The sequence below is a fragment of the Calypte anna genome, chromosome 5, assembly GCF_003957555.1.
Source record: "Calypte anna isolate BGI_N300 chromosome 5, bCalAnn1_v1.p, whole genome shotgun sequence".
Lineage (NCBI taxonomy): Eukaryota > Metazoa > Chordata > Aves > Apodiformes > Trochilidae > Calypte > Calypte anna.
The window spans coordinates 13780855-13805142 of NC_044250.1; the positions used below are offsets into that span (position 1 = coordinate 13780855).

A 24288-nucleotide genomic window follows, 5' to 3' on the forward strand; every position below is an offset into this window, starting at 1 on the left:
GTGCCCCCCCAGCCCGCCCATTGCCTTTGCAGACCCCATAGGCTGGAACTGGAACAAGGGTTTTTTTCATCTGGCAGCACTTCAGAGAGCACTGAACTCAACCCCTCCTCAGCTCCTAAGATGGAGTCTAGGTGTATATTCCTGTATAGACCCCACCACCCCCTTTTCAAAGCCTGTGCAAGTTGCAGGCTGGAAAGCAGGAGCTGCTTGGGGACCATCTTGGTCCAAGTATAGCTTCCCAGGTCCTCTTCCTAATTCTGGCCTGTTTCTTGAAGGCAGGAGTGAAAGTCAACTCAACTTCTTGGCTTCCAGGATAGATCATCTTCTCTTGACTTGCCAGGAGGCAAGCTGGCCAGATAGCCATGAACAGGCTGTGGTAAAAAGGCAGCTGAAATCCAGAGTGAGGTGGCAGACATGGGGGAGCAAGCCTGATTTGGTCAGAAAAAGCCAAGTGAATGTGAGGAGCTGTTGGGCTGGGAACAGAGGAAAGAGGAGGACAAGGGACTCGTGCTGGGCAGGTCCCTGGTGTGTGCAATGGGGCTGGAAAAGGTGTCTGTGAAGCAGGTGGCTCTGTACTTAAAGGGTCCTAAACAAGGTCTAAATGTGGTGAGAGCCATGGGGAAGGCTTTGATTCAGGATATGGCTTTGTGAAATAATCAGACAAATTAATGGAAGAAAGCTCCACTGAGGGCTGTTAAATACCAAGAGAAAAGCTTTGTCTTGGGCAGCTGTGGAGGCACTGATGCCTCTGGGCTAGGAGAATGTGCCTGGAAAGTGTGGCTAGTAGCATTCTTCACACTGTTCTGCAGGCATCTTCTGAATGGGACTTGGCTAAAGCTCAGTGTCATGTCCTGCCCACCTGACTGGTTGTCTTCTCCTTTCCTGTCTCTCCAGGTTCAGCACAATGAGTTGGCATCCTGGGTGTTAGCAGCGTGAGGAGACCAGGACTGGTGCTGCCCTGCTCACCCCCTCGTCCCCTCGCTTGTTCCTCTTGGGGAGACAGGTGCTGGCATCCCTGCCCTGCCCTTCTGCCCCTTGCCCCCCGCTTGCCATAGAGGGGACGGGCCCGTTATGGCTGGGGACAGGCTCCCACGGAAGGTGATGGACCCCAAGAAGCTGGCCAGCCTCCTGAGGAAGGGGGCAGAGGGCACCTTGGTCATCGACAGCCGCTCCTTCGTGGAGTACAACTCCTGGCACGTCCTCAGCTCTGTCAACATCTGCTGCTCCAAGCTTGTCAAAAGGAGGCTCCAGCAGGACAAGGTCTCCATCACAGAGCTCATCCAGCCTGCTTCCAAGATGAAGGTAGGGCCCTCACCTTTCCTGCTGTTCATATTCACACCCTCTGCCCCAGTAGAAAAGGAGAGGGTGGAGGGGTGGGATGCTGACTTGTCTGAGGGTCAGTCTGAGCCTCCTGTGTGCATCCCCCTGGACCGCCGGGAGCTGCTGGCATTCCTCTGGCACCCTTTGGAGAGCTGAAGCATGAGGTCATGCAGCTGCAGGGCTGTCCTTGGGGACCTGTTCATTGCCCCCACCCCAGTGACGTGGCTCCCTGCCCCAGGGAGCCCTCCCCAGGCAAGTCAAACAGGTATGTCAGCCTTAGGACTTGGCCTGCTCCAGAAAACACCCCTCCCTCCCCCCCCCCCGAAGCTTAATCCCCTGCTAAAAACTCTTCCCCTCCCCTCTGTCATCTCTAACTCCATTCAGGGACATGTAATCCTCCTCCCCTGTGACGCCAGGAGCTCTTATCCGGTGTCATGGCACATTATCTCTCCCAGGCTCCTCTCTCTATCGCTCCTGGTTAAATAATAGAGGTGGCTCTGAGCCACGGAGCCCCGGCCAGGACAGCGCCGGGTGCCCCGCGGTGCCGGTGCCCTGGTCCCGCCCAGATGCCGCCGGGGATGGGGGATTGGACCCGGGATGAGGGACTGGAGGGGGTGGCGGGTTGCGGGGGGAGCTCGGGGGTGTTTTGCGGGGGCAGCCCGCCCTCCCGCAGCCTCGCTTTTACCGTCCCCTCCCTCCCCCCCGCTCCCTCCCTCCCGCCTCGTAATTTGATGGCAAAGCGAGGGTAATTCAGGCGATTAATCAAATGCTGGGCCCAGCTGGAGCCATCTGCGGGCTGTCCCCCCCGCCGCCCCATTGGCTGCCGGTGACATCAGCCGCGGATCAGGGGATGGCAGCGCTTTAGGGGGGGGGATGAAAGGGGAGGGGGGGGATCCAGCGCCAATCTGCTGCGGGGATGGATGCTCGGGGCTGTGCGATTTGGAGGGGATTGCAGAGAACTGATTCCTGAACGGCTTTAGCTGCTCTTAAATCCCCGGGAGAATAAAGCAGAATAATCAGTTTTTCGCAAGCCGGGAGGAGGAGGAAGAGGAGGAGGGAGAGCGGCGGTGCCGCGGTCCTTCTGTCCGGGGTCACCTCTGCAGTGGCCGCCGTCACGTGGAGCGGCAGCAGCAGCGATGCGCAAGGGGGAGGAGGAAGAGGAGGGTGACGGGGAAGGGGGAAGCAGGGAAGAGTTGAAGTCAGCTGATGCTGTCCGCCTGCAAACCTGCAGCTCGGCAGCTGCGGAGGAGCGGTGGCACCCAAGGGAGTCGGCTGATCCTTCCTGCCCGTCCCTTCTCTGTCCCCATGGAAGGAGCAATCACCTCCTCCCCGCTGCTGGGTCATTGTGTAATGGGGCAGGTACCGGCTGGGGACAGGATGACAACCCGGGATGCTAGAGGGGTGGAGAAAGAGGCGTAGCCACTGTCTTTAGTTCACGGGTTTTTTTTTTTTCCTTTTTCTTTTCTTTGGAATGGCTGAAATCTCTCCTGGCACATCTGATGTCAGGAGGTGGTGTGCCCCTGCTCCCTGCAGCCCCTGCACGCTGCCTTGCTGAGCACACACAGCCTGGGAATTAATTAAGCTTCAGGGCACACTTGTGAGGTTAAGCCACTTGCTCTGGGAAGATGGAGGGGGAGCCAGGGGGCCACAGCTGTTTCCTCATCTGACATAAAGCAGCGGCCGTGGCCATGGGGCTGAGCGTCCAATCCTTTTGTGCATGCACCTGTGAGCTTACATTTTGGGGTGATGGACTCTCCTCACTCCCTTTTTACCTCTCCCAGTGCCTTCAATTTCAGCCACTCAGGGCGTGGATGTATATTTGGCTCCTCTAGAAATCAATAGGGTCTGCTGCCTCGAGGTGCACAGCCCCGCAGTGGGGGATGCTGGAAGCTGGTTCAGACCTCTGTTAAACCCCATGTAATTTCCCTCTCTCCATCAGCCATTGCTGGCCAACACACAGCCCCTTATCCCTAGTCCTGTCCTGCCCCTGATCCTGTTTTGCCCCTGGTCCTGTTCTATCCCTGGTCCTGATCTGTCTCTCGTTCTGTCCTGCCCCTGTTCCTGTTCTGTCCCTGGTTTTGTTTTGCCCCTCTGTTCTGCCCCTGGTCCTGTTCTGCCCCTGGTCCTGTTCTGCCCCTGGCCCTGTTCTGTTCCTGTCCTGCCCCTGGTCCTGTTTTGTTTCTGGTTCTGTTCTGCCCCTGGTCCTGTTTTGTTTCTGGTCCTGTCCTGCCCCTGCTCCTGGTCCTGTCCTGCCCCTGGTCATGTCCTGTTCTGTCCCTGGTCCTGTTTTGTTTCTGGTTTTGTTCTGCCCTGGTCCTGTTATGCCCCTGGCTCCCCACACTGGGCTGGGGGAGGTATTGGGGTAAAACGGGTGTGCGTGGGGAGATGAGAGGGCACGTCTGTCCTTGTGAGCAGATGGCAGGAAGGGTGACATGAGTGGCACAATTGTCCATCCCCATTATTCCTCCTGAAGGGCCTCCCACCCTCCTCTCGTTTCCTGCTCCGGGCCAACCGGGGCTGCCGAGACAAAGGCAGCGCTGCGGGGCTGCCCGGGCAGGGAGGGGACAGCCCCGAGCTCCCACCCCATCCCACTTCTCAGCTGCTGAGGGCACAGAGAGCTCCAGCTGTGCCCCGCAGCTCAGCACTGCCCTGGGTGGCTCTCAGCTTTTGGGGAAGGATGCAGCAGAGCAAAGCAAACCCTACCCTTCCCTCTGCTCCTCCTGGGTGCATGGAGGCAGGGAGGATCAGAGCATTTGTCTCATTTTTGTCTCATTTGCTTTTCCCAGTGCTTGCTCCTCTCTTTTCCATCCTGCCACTGAGGGAGGGTACCACGAACAGAGCTGGATGCTGTGGTTTGGAGCAGGGCTGTGGGGGGATAAGAGCAGCTCTTGGGTTTGGGGTTTTTTTGTTGGTTTTTTTTTTTTGGTGCAAGGATAGAAAAGGACCATTAGGTGGGGAAAATAAAATTCCCTTTGTTTTCAGGGAAATATGTCTGTGATTATGGGCATAGCTGAGCCATTGGTCTCCAAGCTTCATTGTGCACTGCAGCCCACTGGGTGGGTACATCTTCCCATGGTGCCCAGCTGGGAAACTGAAGCAGCAATTTGTTTCCCATTTATAGTCTCCCTCTGCACAGAAATGGAGATGTACTGCTCTTTGAACCCTTCTCCTAATACTACCACTAATAAATTCTCCCCATAATAAATTCTAACAGCAGCTGAAATAATTCAGCTCCTCAGTGTGGTTTTGGGGACAGAGGTTATGAGAAATTCCTGCTTGGGGTTTTTACTAGCATTTGTTGAGGGAGATGTTGGAAATTTCACTTCTTTAAGATCCCCCTGGAAGGTTTTTCCACCTCTTGACCTCTTTTCACTTCCTGAAACGTAGCAATCTTCACCGTGACTACAGCCATGGTCCGAGGCATGGCAAGGGTCTCATCAGGCAGTGGGAATATTTATTTATTTGTGTTAGGAATATGGCTCTGCAAACAGCTGCTTTGCTTGAGGGGAAGCCAGGGCTTAGTTCTGAGCCATATGCCTGGCTGCTCTTTATGTTGATGGGAGCCCTGTCATTTCAGTGGGGTGATTCACTGTGTTTTGAAACAATATCTGACTGAAATGTTGGTAGTAATTGGGATAATAAGAAGAGCTTGCTCTTATCTCAGCCCGGATCACCTGTAGAACATCATCATCCCAGCCTGGCAACCAGGAAGAGCTGGAGCAGGATGTAGGATTCACTGAACCACCCAGTGCTCAGGACCAAATGTCCATAGGGGAATTACTTTCAGCCAGAGCCACAGCTTGGTGTGAAGGCAGTGGATTGCCTCTGTTGGGTCCCTTCCCCAGGCTGGCCATTCTCCCCAGCTGAGGTTCTGGCAGGGAGGCAGTTTGTCCCAGGAAAGGTGCCCTGGGGCACCTTCAGTGCTGAGGTGGGCCAGCAGCTTTTCAAAGGCATGCATGGGTTTGCAAGCCTTGCTCAGCATCTTTTTGGGGGCCAGAAGACGTGCTGTGCCTTCGCCCTGCTGTCCCTTGCTAGCTGCATTTGGGGACCCTTTCTGGAGGGTGATGCCTGGGGGTTTGGTTACTTCAGCAGTTTTGGGGTGATGGGCAACCCCAATGGGAGAGCTCCCATCATGGAGGTGCTGCTCCTTGGAGGGACTTCCCTGTCCTATGCCAGCTCCTGGAAGAGGCAGGAATCTGACCCTGATCCTCTCCTCAGCTTTACCCTCCTCTTTTGCCCCAGGTAGCTTTTAACCTCTGTATGGTTCAGCACAGAGGGGCTGAGCCTCCCTCTCCTTCCAGGTGCACCTGAGGTTCGTGGCAGACCCCTGGGCCACATGAAACCTCTCCCTCTCCTTTCCCTTTGTGGCAAGGAGCCAGAATGTCAATTTGGGCTTCTTGTTTACTCCATGAGGGCTCCTCTGGACCATCCTGCAGCCATCCTCACCCCAGCAAACCCAGGGTGTTTCTTTCCTGCAGTCAGGCCATGCGAGGCCAGTGCTCGTTTGGCATTTACATTAAGTGAAACCCTATAACTTTAATAAGATGTAAACTGTGTTGCACATCTCTGCTGTCTCTTGGCAACCCTGCAGTAATGGCCCAAACAAAGCCTCCATGTGCAGTGGGAACACTAAATCCTATTGTGGGGTAATTCTGCTTGGCCAGAGCTGGTATCTCCCATGCAGCCACCCCATCTGGGACTGCAGAGCCAGGACAAGCCCCTGCCCCACTGCAGCTTGATCCCTGCCTTGCCATGCTTTTAGAGGAGATGTTTTCACTGGGATGGGGCTTTGGGCTGGGGACTGGGTTTTCCAAGATATGGGGTGCTAAGGGGGCTGGAACAACCAGTGGGCTTCCAGCTCTGAGCTGACTTGGCAGCCTTTGTGTTTCCTTCCAGCTGTGTTTGGGATGGCCTCCTGTGAACATCCTGCTTTGGGGATGGCAGAAGTGCTGAGGGGCAGATCCTCAGCTGGCTTAGCCCTGGGTGGCTTCAGTCATTTTTCAAGATCTTATTTTAAGATTCCTGTATCCTTTTGTCTTCCCCCTCATCCTGCCCCTGCCTTTTCATCACACAGACACACACGTGCTCTTTGGGGACAGGCTGGGGACAGGCAGTCAGTTTGAGCTTCCCTCAGTGCCTGGGCAGGGATTTCTGTCGGTGTGGGGCTGTCCTTCCATTGCTGGGGGGAATCTGATGAGCTCAGCTGAAGTGCCCTGCAGCTCTGCTTGGATGCTGCTCACACTGCTGAGCAGGGGCAGGGGAGCAGAGTCTTGAGGCACCCAGAGAGAATCTGTGCTGGTGATGAGATGGGGCAGGGCAGAGGGACAGCCAAAGAAGGTGGGTGCCCATGAGTGGTCTCTTGTTCAAGTGGTCTCCTAAATGGATTTTGGAGAGGGCCAGGCAGGAGGCAGGTGATGGGCAGTTCCAACACAAGCCAGAGGAGAGAGTCCCTCCCTGCCTGCTGCTTCCTCTTCCCCATCCCACAGTGTGATGGATGTGCCTTACCCCCCTGGCTGGGAGAGCAGGCACTTGCAGGGCAGGCATATGCCATCCATCAGGATCCTCAGTGAACGTGCTGAGCCATGGCTCTGCAAGGATTTTTATCTTCTTTTCATGCACAGACCTTCAGGTAGCTGTAGGAGTGGCTGTCTGCCTCTTGAGTGCTGTCACTGCCACCCAGGCATGGGAGGACTCCTGCCTGCAGACAGCTGCCAGCCTGCAGGGAACCCCCCCATCTCACCTGCCCTGGAGACCCTGCCATGGGTCCCCAAAAAGGGCTGGGTTCTCTCTGTGGCATGTAAGTCACAGGAGAGCAACTGGGGAGCTGCTTTCCCTCTATCCCAGCCCATCTCTGCAGTGTGCAAGCCCCACTGTGCATTCCAAATGGAAGAAAGAGCATCCTGCTGAACATCCACCAGGCTGAAGAAGGTATTTTCCCCTCTCCTTCAGCCATCAGGGGTGATCTGCAGGTTTGCCTTGAGCTTTCAGAGGGGCAGTGCCTGTAGAAGTGTTACTGTGCTGTGCAGTGTCTCCAGCCTCTCTCTCCATCCCTGCTATCTCCAGCCACTGCACCGGGGCTGTGCTGGGAGCACCCCTGCCTGCCAAGCCACCCCAAACTCCTGTGACACCAGTCACAGGAGTAACTGAGAGCAAAGGTTGGGTGGGGAGGAGCTGGTGGAAAAAGTCAAGATGACCTCTGAGATGCCATTAAGTAATGGAAAGCTGAGGGTGGGCAGTGGGGAGGGGTGACCCTGGTTTGGGGAGGGTGTTCAAAAGCACTCACAGTTGGTGGGGCTGCTCTGTCAGGCATCTGAACTGACACACTTGGAGCTGTGAAGTTGAGTCCCAGCTTGGCTGGAGCCTTCATTTGGTGATGGGGACAGGGAGCACTCAGGGAGCTGGGGTTTCCTGCTTGTGTGACCTCTGAATTCAGCTTTGCTTCCTATGGTAGTGTGGGCAGCAGCATCCTCAGCACTCAGCCTATTTCTCTGAGATCTGTTTTTCACCATTCCCCTGCAGGTGGAGGCTGAGGAGCACCAGGATGTGGTGGTCTATGACCAGAGTACACGAGATGTGACTGGTTTGGCTGCTGACAGCTTCCTCTCCATCCTCCTGGGCAAGCTGGACAGCTGCTTCCACAGCGTCTCCATCCTCACAGGTAGGAGCCCTGGATTCTTCCCCTGGCACTCTTGCCTGGAGTTATGGAGCTGTGACAGCACGTGGCCCTCTGCAGCCTCTTTCCTGGCCACTTGGTGGCTGTGGTGGCCGAGGGCAACGAGGAGACTCAGCCCACTCTGCTGTCACTTGGTCCTCCCCCTGCATTCCTTCCCTGTCCCATCCAGCTCCCTGGGGTGAGAGGCTCTGAAGGGGTCAGGGTGGCATGGATCCAGCCACCCAAAACCTGCCCTTCATCCCTCTGTTCCTGCACTGCTTCATCCCAGGTGAAGGTGCTAAGGGCTTGGCCTGGTTTGGGTGCTCTGCTCCCTCTCGATGGAGGGCAGGAGAGGAAATCCATGGATGTGGTGGGAAGGGGAAAGAGGACGGGGCAGAGGCTCATCACGGGGTCATCAGGGTCTGCTGGAGATGATGCTCTCTGGGCATGAGTGTGCAGGCAGGAGGAGGCACTCACTGCAGCCTTTCTGCAGGGCAAAATGGGAGGCAAGCAGCCAGTGAATGAAATTCCACCAGAGGAAGGAGGAAAAAGAGGCAGTGATCTGCTGAAGGAGAGTTAAAGCTGACTTTAATTCCCCAAGGCTGGGACAGCCAAACATTTGCCTGGCTGCCTGCCTGGCTGCCCACCTCTGAGCTTCCTGCCCGTGGAAGGGGCTGGGCAGGCTCTGCCCCATCCAGCTCTGTGGTCCCACTGAGCTCAGCCATTTCCTGGTGGTGCTGAAAGCACTGGGATGGGGATCATCTCCATTCCCCAATTCTCTGGTGATTGGGTACTGCTTTGGGGCTGAGGTGGAGGGTACCAACCTCTGTGTCCTTGAGGCATCACAGCCACCCCTGCAAACCCAGCAGTGTGACAGACCCTGGGAAGGAGTAGGGATGGGGAAGGTGGTACAAGGGAGAAGCACTCAGGGAGCTTTGTAATAAAGCTGGGGTAGGACCCATGGGTGCGTAGTGAGAGGAGAAGGGGAAATGGGTTAAAACTTGAAGAGAGGAGATTTAGGTTGGACATTGGGAAGAAAATCTTTCCTGGGAGGGTGATGAGACCCTGGCACAGGTTGCCCAGGGAAGCTGTGGCTGCCTCATCCCTGAAGTGTCCAAGGTCAGGTTGGATGGGGCTTAGAACAACCTGGGCTGGTGGGAGGTGTCCCTGCCCATGCAGGGGGGTTGGAAGTGGATGAGCTTTAGGGTCCAACCCAAACCATTCCCTGATTCTATGAATCTGAAGTGCTGCTGAATGGGAGCAGCTGCGTTGTCATGGGGAGAACAGAGCACACAGCAGGAGTAAACCTCTCAGGCTGGGGGTTTCAAAAGCAAGCAGGGACTTCACAAAATTGTATTCAAGGTAATTAGCATGGCCAGGGTTACAGGAGCTCTGTGGAGGACAGTGCTGGAGGATGTGGCTAGGGCAGCCCCCAGCCCACCCCTGAAGACTTCCTTGCAGCTCCAAGGTCATCACAGCATAAACAAGGGCATGGCTTAGCACACAGTGCAGGAGGATTCATTCACATCTGGGAAGAAACCTGCTTAGTCACTGGGTTGGGTCAGGAAACAGCCCATGAGGAGTGACCCCAGAAACCCCACAACCTGGTGACACTATCCCTTGCTGCAAGGTTGCAGACCCCTACCCCTGAGTCCTCCTGGAGCAGGGATGGGGCTGAGTTAGGTGGCCCTGAAAGCCCTGGAGCCTTCCAAGCCTTGGGAAAGCTCGGGGAGGCTTGAAGGACTCTGGCAATACTGGTGCACCCCATGGCATTGCTGGTGCTCCATGCTGGGTGAGCACCAGCAGAGTGCCAGGCATCACCAGCACTGAGACCCCAATGAGAAAACCTGCACCCTGCCTGGGCACACACCCATTCTCCATCTTCAGGGTGCCCATTTTCATCTCCCTGGGCTGCAGGAGCCCAGCCCTCAGGCAGGGGTGCAGCTCTACCAGGTGCCAGGCAAAGCTTCCCACAGTAAGAGTGCTGCAGGGCTGCATTCTGATGGGGAACGTGGGCCACCAGAGGCTGGAAAAACTGGGAACCAAAATGTAGAACACTGGGTCATGGTGGTGGTGTTTGACATGGAAACTGTGACTGGGGGAGGCTCTGGGGGAGGCTGGGCACACATGTGCCAGGCACAGCTTCCTCCTGCCCTGGAGGGAGTTCCTGGGAGGTCTGAGGGGGAAGGTGTGCAGGTCTGGCTTGATTCTGACCCCTCACCTTGGTGGGGTTTAACCCCTTGATCTGTATGCGCCAGGCTCAGGCCCCTCATCCTGCTCCAGCCCATCCTGTGTCCCAGAAAATTGCCTGGGTCCCACCTGGAGGTGGCTCCTGACCCCAGCAAGGAGCTGAGCTGGCAAGAGCTGCCAAAATCTCAGGGTCCTGCCCTGAAATCTCAGCCTGTCCCTCGGTGGATTCCATCACTCCAGGGCACACCATCCTGGGGGTCCCCAAACCTCTTTGTCAGCCCTGTGCAGTTCCAAAACCTCCTGAGCCCCTCTCTGCTCCCCCTTCTCCCCTCAACCCCAGCAGATGTCAGATGTGTCTCAGGGTGCAGCCTCAGTGTCCACATATCCTGGGCTTGGCCATCCTTGCTCAGCTCCATCCAACCCTTCCAACCCTTCATCCTGCAGACCCTGAAGCAGCTGCAAGAGGCTGAGGGCAGCTGGGGGCAGCAAGGCAGCAGCAGGGACTCCTCAAGGGTTAACAGCCCAGAAGCAGTGACTCCAGTGGGGCTGGGAAGGAGGAATCTGAGTCAATTATTCCCAGTCAATTATTCCCAGTCTTGGAAATCATCGGCTTCTCGTCTTTTTTCTTTTTTTTTTTTTTTTTTTTTTTTTTTTTTTTTTTTAATTGTGTAAGTATAAATAGTGCTGCTTGCTGCCCTCCATCCGTGGGAGCAGAAAGCCTGTTGATTTATATGGTTTTCCTTACATCACATGAAGTGGTGGAAAACTGAATGGAGCCAACATTTTTCCTGCATTACGTAATGCCCCCTCCCTCCCTGCCCAGCTCTGCTGTTCCTGCAGGAGCCTGACTGTTCTTTAACCTTTGTTTACTTCAGCACAAACACTATTTTTTTGGCCTTTTTTTTTGCCTTTTTTTTTTTTCTTTTTGTGTTTTTTTTTCTCTTTTTTTTTCCCCCACTTTGCTTTCCCTACCTCCCACCTCTTCTTCCCCTTCGCCAGCTCCAGCTTGGTTTTTATTAACAGCCATTATCTGTTTATGAAGCAGCAGCAGTCTGGCTCCATTGCTCCCTGATGGCTCCTGGTGCCAACTCTTCTGCTGGAACCCAGCCAGTGCCCAGAGCGTGGTGCTGAGCTGCTGGGTGCTGAGCTGCTGGGTTCTGAGCTTCACCAGCATCTCTCCATTTCTCCTGCTGCTGTGGAGGGTGGGGAGATCTTCCTTGGCTTTCAGCAGCCACAGGTGACATCTGAGGGCTTGAGGTGCTGGTCCAGGTGATGCTCGGGCACCCATCCTGTCACCAATCCTGCTCCTTGGAGCAGTCCCCTGGCTCCTCTCTCCTGCTCCCAAAGCTTTTTGCCAGCCAGAGACAAAGCCAGGGTGGCCGGGTGGCCAGCAGCATGGTCCCTACAGCCCAGATTGATGGGTTTGGGACCCCAGGTGCAGGGCAGAGGATTTTTTCATTGCTGTTTTTAGCCCTGGGGGAGCTTTTATCATTCCAATATAACTCCCCGACCTGAAACAGGCCCCTAGCTTGCTTGCTGAGCTCCAGTCATGAGCTTTTCATCTGGCTTGGGAGTGCATGTGAGATCATCTTCAGCTTCCCCCCCCACACTACCCCTTTTTTTTTTTTTTTTTTTTTTTTTTTGTACCAATTCTTCAAGGAATGTTTAAATTTTCCAGTCCTGTTCGTTCTAAATTTGGAGTGTCTGTTTACTCCCAGGATTCGGAAAGAATGTAACAATATCAGCAGTGAGAAATCCCTCCCAGCCCTCCCCTCGCCATCCTCCTCCTCCTGGGCAGTCCTGGCCCTGACCCAGGTCCTCTCCGGCGGTGCTGCCACCATCCCGGCTGGGGAGCGGTGGAACTGCGGGATGAGGAGAAGGCTGAGTGAGATTTGGGGGATTTCGGTGGAGTTTGCCTCAGGCAGGTGACTTCAGAGAGGACAAAACGAAGCAGTGAAAAAGGAAAGGGGATTTCCACTGCAGGAGCTGACTTGAGCTGCCCAGGCAGGGGTGGGTTCAGCACTGGATGGAATTGTTTTAGAAACAAGGGCTCAGGGAGAGATGATTTTACTAAAAATAAAATAGAAACCCCACTACTTCTTTCTTTTATTGTTGCTCCGGGTCAGTCTGAGAAAGAGGTTTGTGCATCAGGGAGGCTGAATGAGGCTTTAAGCATCCTTGGCTGAAATACTGTGATGCTTTTGCATGTCTGGTTGGTGTGAAGCCACGTGCCAGCATCACATCTCCCCTGTGGCCTCCTCCTCTTGAAACCCATTGATCTGGGGCTGGTTTGGAAGAATGAGATTAATGGAAAAGCCAAGCTAGGCAGATACAAAAGCAGTACACAGGCAGGGCAGAGCAGAGAGGCCTTGCTTTTAGGCAAAGTCCCAGGAGCTTGAGACAGCCCAGGCACCTGAAATGCAGCAAAAACACAGATGAATCAGCAAAACTTGTCATGGCTGAGGCTGAAGATAGAATCTTAGCAGAATCCAAAGCCAGGATCAAAGAGGCTTTACATACCCAATGTAAGAAAAAAATAATCTAGAACTTAAGAAAGAAAATACCCTGAATACCCACGATCTGGTTGGCAGTCAGAAGCTATCTGGTGGGAGTGGGGAAGCACAGCCCCACTGCAGTTATTGGATGGTCTCCTTCCTCATTGCCCCCTCTGGGCAGCAACATGATTTCACCTGATGGATTAGGTGTGTGAGTTTGTCTGCTGGGCACACTGCACATGCAGGATGCTCCAGCTTGTGATCTTTGTCCTCAGACTACAGCAGAGACGCTTGAAGAAGTGCAGAGGTCAAGCATGTTTCAGGTACCCTCAGACTGCAAGATCTGGGAGCCCTGGTGCACTTTTTGCTTTGAATCCATCAGATGTACCCAAGAATTTTTTCTTTGGAAGTCTAATTATTGCCTCTGAAGCTCCTGCAAGCACCTCTGACCACCCACAGGCTTCTCCATGTGTAGTGTGCTGTGGCAGGAGTTAGGGGTATGAATCAAGAGCATGCAGGGGTGAGATGAGACAGAGAAGAGTGCTCATATGGGACTGTAAATCTCTTGCTTCTCTCAGATTCAGGAATTTTGAAGCACAAGCTTTGCATGTAATGTGAAGGGGGGGTCCTGGTTGCCCTATTTCACCCATAGGATGGGGTGGGTTATACCTGGCTTGTGGAGTGGGTTACACTTGGCTTTTCTCAGGCTGTTGGTGGGGGGGTGCAGGGGGATTACCTGCAGTCATGCTTTTCTTCTGACAGTCCAGAGGGATGAAGGTAGGATGTTATTGCCAGCCTAAAGGGAGAGGCACTTCTAGAAATCATAGCATTGGCTTTAGTCACTTCAGGTTGGAATTCAAATGGTAACACTAAAGTTTGTGATCTTTACAGTCCTGGAGTTACCTGGAGGGAACTCTCTGAACTTCCCCACCCCTCACACAAAACATCCCTGGGTCTACAGCACCAGAGGGGTTGCTTTTTGTCCTGCAGCAAAGCCACCTGGGACCACTTCTGACCATGTTTTTTCCCCCTCTGGCACCCAACACCAGCCACCCAGCCCACTGGTGTCCCTAGGGGCTGCCTCTGCAGCCAGAGGCACAGCAGTGAGGTCAGGTACCTATTTACCACCCTCTGCCACAACCAGGAGATGCCTGAGGAGGTTTTGGCCCTGACAGGACCAGTGGCTGCATCCCTGGGAGGGGTTAAGCTAGGTCAGGTATGTGTGAGCTGATTGTATTCCAGACCTATGCTCTAAACTTCCCTCTTTAGCAGCGCTGTCGTCAGACAACTTGTTTTCCCGATTCTATAATTACCCTCAGGAGCTTCCCCTCCCCCTCTGGCTGTGTTTTTTACGATCAAACATAGAAAAGGTGGGCAAAAGAGTGCCAGAGGCTGAGAGGGGCAGAGGAGAAGGGGCTTGCAGAAGAGCAGCCCTGAGTTGCCCAGGCTAACAGACCCAATCTGTGATTTTGTTTCTGGAAAGCCGACAGGAGGTCGGCAGCTTCCCCAGTAGGAGATCCTGATGGGTAGCAGGCTCTGCCCAGCTACAGCTTCCTTCCTTTTGAGAAACCTGCCTCCCCTTGAGTCTTGCCTCCCCCTTCCCCCAGGCCTGTGCCACACGCTTGTGAAAGGTCAGTACCTGCAATTATTGAGGTCCTGGTGCTGGGTGGGGAGAGGAACCACTGGGTGCTTCCCAGCTGGGCTCGGGCCAGGCTGTAGGTACTTTTGTGATGGGTGTGTAGGTGCTGAACAGGGGTTTTCTACTCCGTGCCCTTGCAGGTTGCATGAGTCTCCCAGACCCATTGCAGCTGGTTTGGGTTGGTTTTTTTTTTTTTTGCTGGGGAGTGCTGAGGTGATGAGAGTGAAGTGGGGCCAGCAAGGCTGAGCACTGCTTTGCAGGTGCTGCGGTTCTGTCTCCTAAACAGGGGCTGAAGGAAGGACTGGGGACAGCCTGGCCAGGAGGAGCACCTGGGGAAAGGGGCTGAGGGGCAGTGGGCAATGCATGGGGTGGGTCTCTGTGTGGATATCGTGGGTTCATGGAATCATAGAATCATAGGTTTGGGTTGGAAGGAACCTGAAGGCTCCTCTAGTTCCAACCCACCTGCATGGGCAGGGACACCTCCCACCACCCCAGGTTGCTCCAGGTCCCACCCAACCTGACCTTGAAAACTTCCAGGGAGGGGGCAGCCACAACTTCCCTGGGAAGCCTGTGCCAGGGTCTCACAACCACACAGGAAAGAATTTTTTCCTAATGTCTAACCTAAATCTCCCCTCCTTGAGTTTGAAACCATTTCCCCCTGTCCTCTCACTACACACCTGTGTAAAAAGCCCTCCCCCAGCTTTCTTGTAGGCAGTGTTATGGATGTCCCCTTTCTTCTCTCTACTTGCCAGCATTCCCCAGTACCAGCTCCAAACCCCTACCCTGGTCCTGGAAAAGGGGTTAAGATGATGGAGAGGGGGACGCTCCCTGGGGAATGGTGGCTGAGGGTAGCACCTCTGTATTCCTGGATCTCACATTCCTGGGGAAGGAGGTTGCTGACTTGTCTTTTGCTGAGGGTCAGAGGGACACAAAACACCTCCTGCAGCAGGGACGGCTTGGTGCTGTTATGCTAGCTCCCTGTCTGCAGCCCTGATCCAAAAACTAAGTCCAAATGCATCCAGAGGAACCTGTCAGTACCAGAACAATTTCCGCCAAGGGGACCCCACAACTCTGCAGGAACCAGGCAACCAGAGGGCAGTGAGGGAAGGCAAATTCATGTTTGTGGACCTCTGGGTTGGGGACAGGTTGATGATCACACCCCCTAAATCACCACATGCTTCCTGTAGCATCCCCCATGGGTGGTGGCCAGGTAGCCACTGACCTTGCCAGTGATGGTTTCCTACCCAGCCCAAGTACCCCCAACAGAGCAGGTCCCAGCTGAACCCCACACCAGTGGGGTGCACCAGAGGTGCCAGATGGAGGCATTTCCATGGCTGGCATTGGCCACCATCCTCGTGTGCCCTCCCTGGTAGGGATGAAGGTGTCAAACAAGGGGGACAACAGCCTGGCTAGGGAGCTGTTGTGGGAGCCTCTTCCCAAGCGTGGATCTTGGGGGAAGAAGTTGCTCCTCTCCCAGCCTAGTTGGAGCATGCTTTGAATTTTCTCCAACCTCTGCCCCACATCTGATAATAATCAAACCATATTTGTTACAACAACAAGGCTTGTTAGGAGGCTGGCTCCGCCGGGCTGGGGGGGAGGGGGGAGCTCTTAGTTAATGCCGATGACCTCATCTCATGTGATGTCATTCAAAGGAAAAACACTGAAGTCACTCACATATGGCTCAGCCTGGGGTTTTTTCAGCCTGTAAAGCTTCAGATTTTCAAAGACACAATACATCCCCCCACCCCACCCTGCCTCCTCTGCTTGCTCTAATACTGAATGATTTTCTGGAGGCCTGGGCCCAGACCAATGAACTCATAAGGAGCTGTGTGGAAACGTATTGAGGAGTCCCACGGGTGGGAAGGGGGGCACAAGTAATTCCCTCTCCTGGGACAAGGAAGATAATGCACCAACCCCCAGCCTGCTTCAGAAGCCACCACTGATGGATAGACCCCAGTGGGACTGAGAAAGCCCATTTGTGCTTATCCCCTCTTGCTGGACTTCAGCACGTGAGAAAGATTTGGTGGAGGATTCATCTCCTCCAGACCATGGTCCTTCTCCACTGAGGCCAGACAGGTAGCTCCATCTGTTTGGGCTACACACAGGTGCAGGCATCCCAGCACCAGTCCTGTTCCTGCCAGCTCCTGGGATCCATTTGCATTCAGCTCTTTGAAACCACTCCAGGATGAGGATTTTTCCTGGGTGATGGCCTTGTAGGAGACACCCAAGAGGGGGGATGAGCTGGTGCTTAGGGACCTGAGCTCTGCTTCCCAGCCCTGCCCTGCAGCAAACGACCCCGGGGAAGTTATTTAATCTTTTGTGCCTCAGTTTCCCCCTTCCTGGGGGGACACCCCCCGGGGGGGATGCACGTTGGTCCCTCCAGGAGCAGCTGTGGGGAGGGGGCAGGAGGGGCAGAGCCATGGGGTGCAGATCACCAGGAGGGGAGCAGCAGTGAGCAGGGATGCGGAGTGGTGCTGCATCCCCCCCCTTCCTGGGGCGCAGGGATCACCAGCAGTGCCCTGCCTGGTGTTGAAATGAGGTGCAGGAATCAGCTTCCTCCCTCCGAGTCCCTGTCCCGAAATTAACCCCGCGGGGCCAAATCCAGCTTGGTGCCGAGCTCCATCTCCCGAGGGGGCTCGGTGCGGGGGACTTTGGGCAGGGGAGAAAATCGCGGTTGCGCCTTTAAGCAGCGAGAGGAGCATATGTCAGCCCCAGCTTCTCCTGCGTGTCTGTGTGCTGAGTAAGGAATGCGGCCGCATGCCTGACCCGTTAGCTATGAGCGGGAGGATGGATCAGCAGCGCTGGAGCTCAGGGACTGAGCTCATTCAGGCTGGAGCCGGAGCCGCGCACGCAGGGAGCGAGAGGCGTGGAGGAGGAGGAGGAGGAGGAGGAGGAGAGCAGCCGGGAAGAGGGGGCTACGCCGGGCTCCCCTACTACCCTGCCCCCCCCCCTACTACCCTGCTTGTTTGGTTTTTTTTTTAATTTAATTTTATTTTTTGTTTGCTTGTTTGATTGATGCTTTGTGTTTTTTCAGCCTGAAGGCTGGAGCCGAGGGAGGCTGGCGGTGCTCTGCCGCGGGGGAGGCTTTTTGGGGTTTTTTAGCGTTTTGCTTGCCCGCCAGCTGTTGTTTTGCTAAAGGCAAGAGGTGCCCCCGCCAGGCGCAGCCCAGCTGCCTGGATGCCCCTGGATGTGATGATTGCTCCCGCCGAGGACCAGTTCTGGACAGACATGCGCGAGGGGCAGATGAAGCTGAAAATAAGGGTGCGAAGGATGAAGGAGAGCAGGGACAAGAGAGGTTTGTCAGCCGGCCGGCTCCCTTTCCTTCCGATGGGGACGGAGGGGGAAGAGCGGGGTGCTGAGAGCGCTGCTTTGCCTCGGGGACAGAGATTGCCGAGCGGCGGCCGGGGAGCGGATCGCGATGGCTGCGATACAAAGAGCGCGGGCAGCCGGCGAGAGGGGTGATGGAGGCGAGCGGCGAGCGTGCGGAGAGAGGGAGCGATCGCCAGGTCCCAGCCACGGGCAATGCGTGGAAGCGATGGCAGAGGCAGCAGCTAGCCTGGTCCTGCGGGCAGCAGCGGGAAGGGAGCTGCACCCAGGGAAGGGGCAGCTCCTGCGGGCAGGTGAGAGGCTGCCTGCAGCGGGCAGGGGAGTCTGCGGGGGTCCCCGCATCAGGCGGCTTTCCCATCTGACGGGCGGTCCGATGGGGCTGCCTGGCCAGGGGGGACCGCTCCAGGGTCCCCTGAACCCTTCTGCATCCAGGCAGGCATGGCGAGGGTGCCGAGGGAGCAGAGGAGGAGGGCAGGAGGAAGGTTGTGGGATCCGGGTCAGGCTCTGCCGCCAGCATCTCCGTTCCCTCAGGCGCCGGTTCGGAGGGGTGACCGCGGCGGCTGAGCCCCGGGGGAAGGGGGATGTGCAGGGGGAAAGGGAGAGTGAGGGCAGCGAGCAGGTATCGTCTGACAGACGATCTGCCCGTAGCCAGGCAGCTGCCCGGCAGAGCCATTTCACTGCGCTAGCACGGTTGCCGCCTGCCCATCTTTGGGGGGATTTCTTTCAAAAAAGGGCGTTTGCAGCTTTTCCACCACCCGGTGCCAGGGCGGAGGACGAGCAGGGGAAAGGGTGTATTATATGGAACATCTTAAAAATATGCCGAGCCTGGAATGACCTAGATTACTGAGGGGTTGAATCAAGAAACTTCCCCTCCATCACCACTTAAAATGGGAGCCAGCAAAAAGTGCTTGACAGGTTTTTGTGGCATGAAGCACATAACCAAGTGATGGTGTCATTAGTAATAAGTCACTCCTGGAAATGACACATTTTTCTTTACTTAGAACGAGTAAGGCAGGCACAGTCACCAGAGGAAAATCAAGCCCAGCAGCTCAGGGAGCGTGTTCATGGCTGTGTGGGTGGAGGGCTTCCTTTCTGCAGGGAAAAGCAGGAAAACTTTTTTTGAGGATGATTTTCCACTAGGTTGCGAGAACAGGAGAGGGGCCTGGGACCAGCCTGGGAGGCCAGGGGGATCTGGTGCAGACCGGGAGGCAGCAGGGTGATGTAGCAGCAGATGGGCAGCCTGTTCGGGGTGACTGCTGGGGAAACAGGGAATTCACATGAATCCATTACAGAGCTGATTCATTGGCTTTTTCATCCCCACTGCTTGGAAAAGAAAAAAGGGAGTCAGCAGTGGGGTGATGAAATGTAGTGCTGAGTGAAGGGAGGGTGAAACCCAGTCTGTGGAGGAGCACAGAGGCTGGACAGATGGACACAGAGAGGACAGGAGACAAGGCAAGCAGCAGGCATCTCTCTCCAGTGTACTGAGAAAAATAGCATCATCCAGGAGACAGTGAGTTGGTTGGGCTGTGGAGAACTGGGATTTCACCCAGGTGGGTGGGAAGGGCATATGAGTAGCCAGGCTGCCCTCATTGGGCATCACTGGCAGGGCTGCCTGCACTGGGCACTACTGCCCAGGCTGGAGAAAATCAAAGGGCACTGCAGCAGTGAGGCTGGAGGCAAGGAGAAAACTCAGAAATGTCCCAGGCAGTGGGAGGTGTTGACAAAGCCCCAGAACTTCCTGGAGCACAGTGAGTAAGGGTGGCAGTAAGCAGGGTTTGGTCATGTCACCTTGCTGGCACCAAGAGGCTCCCACCCACTGCAGGAGCCAGGGAGATGGGGTTTTGCAAAGAGGGATTTTCCCAGAGTCTCTGCATCGTGCCTGGCCTCTTCCTTCTCCTGCAGAGATGCTCAGCTGGCCACTCAGCCTCACTGCCCTGCCAAGGCTGAGCCTGATTCAGGAGAGGGCTGGGGCTTTGCAGGTTCCCCTGGCTCCTGTCATCTCCTGCCATGCCTCAGCTCAGCAAGGTGGTTTAACACCTGGGGGATGGATGTGTCTCCAGGGGTCTGGGGTGATGGGGAGGGGGTATCCAGGCAGAGCAGGGGGAGAGCCATTGCTGGTGTGGTGGCTGCTCCAGCAGCAGCTGGGACACGTGCTGCCCTGCTGCCCCTTGCCACGTGCCACGCTGGCAGCAGCTCTCAGCCACCACAGGCATTTTAATGAGAGCTGGCCAGAGCCTGGCCCCTCTCAGTCCCCTCAGCTGCCAGGAGTTTTAAGGGGTCTAGAGGGTCTCCAGCACAGGCACAAAACCCCAGCAGTGAGGCCACAGGCTGCTGCAAAAGCTCCAGCATGTGCATGGAGAGCTGGTCTCTGAGCAGCTCCATCTGCTGCTCTTTAACACTCATTATAGGAGCAATGAGGGTGGGCTGGAAACCACCTCTTTAATAGCCCCTATAGGTCTCCTGCCAGTCCTGGCCTGAGAGCTGGAGGAGGGGAAGAGGTGAGCGCAGCAGCTGCTGGCCCAGGGAGCATTTGGAGCTCTGGTTATGCCTGTTCCCCTTCTCCTTTCTGCCGTGGGCTGAGGGCACAACAGGGTGACATGTCACTTCTTCTGTGTTTCCTGCTCTGGGGCTTTGGGGTGGGTGTGCTCCACCATGCACCTGGAAAGCAGGATGTGTCCCTGCTGCTCAGTGTGTCCTGGAGGGGGAGGCATTTAGGAGATCTAGGGGCTTGGAGGTGTTCAGGAGGTAATGTGTCTCTCCTGAAGAGCAATTTTGGGGTGAGGCAGATGGCCTGGGCAGCTTCTTGTAGTCAGAGGGGTGCAGTATCAATGCCAGAGCTGTTGGATTGGTTCAGGAGACTGAAGGAGGTGAGTCCATGGAACTAGAGATCAATGTGCAGTCTGCAGCCATCAGTGTGTCACGAGGATTTTCAAACCCTTTTGTTTCCACTTTATGCCTCCAGCTTAGGAAGAAAGCCTTGATGGGGGGGGACACAAGGAGCAGCAGAGAGGTGGGACAGCCCTGCTTAATGTGCCCCACAACTCCCTTTTATCCTCAGTAGCATCTCCCCTAGATCGACAGGTTGTAAATCCCCAAAGCTTACCACCAGGAGGAAAACAATGCCACACCACATCCTTGTCCCTAACCAGGACTTTGTCACATTCTGTGTCACCCTCCCTGCACCACCAGTGCTGCTCTGCTTTGACAGAGAGGGGAGCAGAGCAAGTTGCAGGTGATGCCTGAGATGTTTTCTTTGTCCCAGCCATGAGCTGAATGTGCTCAGAGAGGTCCCAGCTCAGCAGTCCGGCATCTCTCTCATTCTACCTTTTGCTCTCCTTCCATACCCATCAGCCCAGCACCATTTTTGGGGCTTTTTATTCATTTTGGCTATAGTCTTAGACAGCCACTGTTGCAAACAGTGACAGACAAACAGAGGGGTTTCTTGCTGTGCAGTTTGCTGCTCAAGGGGAAAAGTTGCAGCAGTGCTGGCACCACAGCTTATTCAAAAGCATCTCCCCCCAGGCTGATTGTGTGAGCTCAAGAAGGATTCCCAGGCTGATGGAATTCCCCCTGTGGCCTCTCAATAAATGGTTCTCCCAATAAGTGCAGTGGCATTGGGAGGTTGTCCTGGATGTTAAGATAGAAAACCTGCAGAGGCAATGGCCTGGCAAAGATGAGGATGGGGGAGAAGTGGGATTTCCCCCACACCTCTTTGCTACCAGGGTGATGCAGAGCAGGGCTGAGGGGTGGCCCAGAGGAGTCTCCCCAGGGCAGAGCCAGAGGTAGAAGGCTCAGCACCCATGAGCAAAGCCCAGGGTGGGGAAAAGAAATGAGGTTTCAGTTGTTGCACTCTTTGGTGCTAAGGTGCTGCAATGCCCCATGTTTCAGTTTCCCATTTTCCTTCGGGAGTTGACAGCACTCTCCTCTCCCTGCATTTCTCTTCAGCCTCATCTTGAGCTGAACACCCCTAGAGGTTTTTACGTCTGTAGAGACATTACTGAATGAACCCCCTGAAGTTCAGGAGGTGATTTTTCAACCCCAGCCCTCCCAGACACCTGCCTGGTGCTCATTCTTGGCTCCTCCTTCCTCCATCTTCAGCAGGAGCAGGGAAGGTGTCAACACTTCTGGCCTGGATGCCTGTGGCAAAACACAATCCCCCTGCCCTGCCTCATATTCTGGACTTCCTGGTAGTGCAGAAAGACACTGGGTTTTCCATGGAATGGTTTTGAGAGCCCTCAGGAGTGCTGGAGCATGGAAGAGCGCACCAGGGCATGCCATGCAGGGAGCAGCTCCTCCCCAGCAAGCCCTCCCTGAGCTCTAGAAGTGCTGCAAGAAGAAACCAGAGATCCCCAAGCACCCACTCCAGCTCATACACAAATCCTTCCTGAACTTAAATTACACCACATGCCAAAAGAAACAGGTTTTCCAGCAGCACCACTGCAAAGGAAAGAGGAATGTCTAGAAGGACCCAGTGCTGCCCTGGCTCCTCATCCTGTAGGGCTCTGCCTCTCCCAGCAAAAGCTGAGTTCCATGGATCAGGGGATGGAGGGGGGAATACCCAGGTATCAGCTGCAGCCCAGCCAGGGACATTCACTGCCTTTGGGATTGTTTTGAAAAGCTGCTTTGCTTTCTAAAAATGTAAAGCATGTGAGAGCAGCTGGGATGGGGTGGGGCAAGCGTGGCTTGGAGGCTGGGATGGCGTGGGGTACCCAGCCCCATCTCTAGGATTTCCCCCCAAGCCTGGGCTGCCCTCAGCAGCTGCAGGCATGGGGGAAATGAGGACAGGCAGGTTGGGAACATACCCGGGCTCCCAGGCACGGGGTTGAGGCTTTGCTAGGGACAAGTGGGGCAAGCTGTAGGCATAATTTTGGGTGTCCAGCTGTTGCTGGCAGTGTGCCAGGGCAGGCACGGCAGCCAAGGGTGCTGCTGCTGCTGCTGCTGCCTCCTCTCTCTGCAAACATCCTCTCCTGCTTCCCAGCCCTCTCTGCTCCTGCCTGGACTTCCCTGGGCAGGGCTGGCAGAGGATCTGCTGCTGGGTGAGTGTTGGCAGAGGCAGGCAGGGGGGAGAGAGCAGCGTGCACTGACCTGCTGTAACTATGAGATCACCCCAGGCTCCTGGGATTTAAAGAGTGATGTAAAGCTGTGCAGAGCCCCCAGAGACTCCTGAGTGAGCACAGGAGGCTGAGGATCAGGGAACCAAGGCAGGCACTGATCCCCAGGGCTTATCCCCAGAACTGCACTGGCTTCCTTCAAAAAACTCCCCACGTTGTTCTGCATGACTCCAGGGGTCACAGCTCTGCCCCACTCCATCTCCTGTGCTGCAGGATTCCCTGGAGCCAGCTTGGGGGTGTCTGCTCCAGCATCCCCCAGGCATCAGATGTGTGTGCTGAAGTGTGGGGCAAAGCAGGGAGGTGGTGTGGGTCCACAGAGGGCTCTGAGCAGTGATTTACACTCCTTGGCAATGGGCAGGGAGGAGCAGTAACCAGAGCTGTGCTGCACCTGCACTGGGCCTCCTGCTTTCCCTCTCATTTAAATGTCCCAGTTGAGAGGTGATGTCATTTCAGAGGGAGCCAGAGAAAAGGAAGTGCTGGAGAAGATAAGGTGCTTTAACTCTACCCCTCCCAGCTTGTACAGGTTTTGAAGCTGAGAGCTGAATTAGCTGCTAGCCAGGAAAACATAGGAGAGGGGAGGAAAAAGGTTGTTTGAAGGACACCTTCCTCTTGTGGCAGTGAGGGCTGACACCAGGAGCTGTGGAGATGGGGAGTGGTGGAGGAGCTTGGATCCAGGTGGTTCCAGGTGGTATGAGCACATTTTTGTGTGCTGCTCTGGCTTCTCCATCACCATCACCTCCCAGTCACATGAAGTGGGTTGTCTGCAGCACTGCAGCCAGGGAGGTGCTCCAGGAGGGTCAGCATAAATGCTGCCAAGATGTTGGAGAAAGTAAAAGGAGAATGTGCCAAAGTTGTCCTGCTTCTGAAGGGGAGAGAAACTGAATGGAAAGGTCATTACCAAAGGCTCAATATAAGGTCTTGTTTAACTGTGGATGTGAGCCAAGTATTCCCATGGTGTTGAGTGCAGGCTTGGACTTTCTGAAGGATCTTGTGAGGGCATCCTGATTCCTCTGACAGTCAAAGGCAGTCAAGCCCTGAAGTCTTCTCTGCCCTTTGGGTTCTATCAAGCTCTATCTGCTCATTCACATGACTGGAAAAACCTCAAGGGAGACTGGTTGGGCTGATGTGACCTGAGGTCCTTTCTGTTCCACCAAGCTTCTGCCCAGATGTCCTCAGCTGGAGGGGAGCGAGGTTGGGCCACCACGAGCAAGACCCAGCTCTACTCTGGAGAACTGGATCAGTGAGCAGGAGCAAATCAGGATCCCCAGAAGCCTTACACAACTCTGCAGGATGTGCAGCAGCACTCGGGGGGGTTTCCAGCAGGGCAGTGCTTGCTGACCTGCTCAAGTCAGTGCTCTTGCCACTTAAGCTGCGGCCTGGCTTTCAGGCAGGCTTCTTCACATTTAGAACATGCTTTTGACTGTGCCAAACACCATGGCAATAGCTCTGGCTGTCAGATGCCACTTACTGTGGCTCCAGCTGGGGGTTTTCTTGAAGTAATAATAGGCTTCAAGATCACAGATTTTTAGAATAGATGGTTTGGAAGGGGCCTTA

The 24288-nt window shown here is 55.2% G+C and overlaps 1 protein-coding gene across 5 annotated transcripts in view; it reads left to right on the forward strand.

Moving 5' to 3' along the window:
- Positions 1-24288, forward strand: part of DUSP8 (dual specificity phosphatase 8) — a 42590-nt gene that overhangs the window by 13134 nt on the left and 5168 nt on the right. For 2 of the 5 annotated variants that reach the window (XM_030451445.1, XM_030451446.1), the window contains exons 2-3: positions 895-1302; positions 7840-7978. In XM_030451445.1, the coding sequence (XP_030307305.1) occupies positions 1072-1302; positions 7840-7978 (370 nt within the window). In that variant the 5' untranslated portion in view covers positions 895-1071. The other 3 variants (XM_030451449.1, XM_030451448.1, XM_030451447.1) reach the window with 3 other exon arrangements.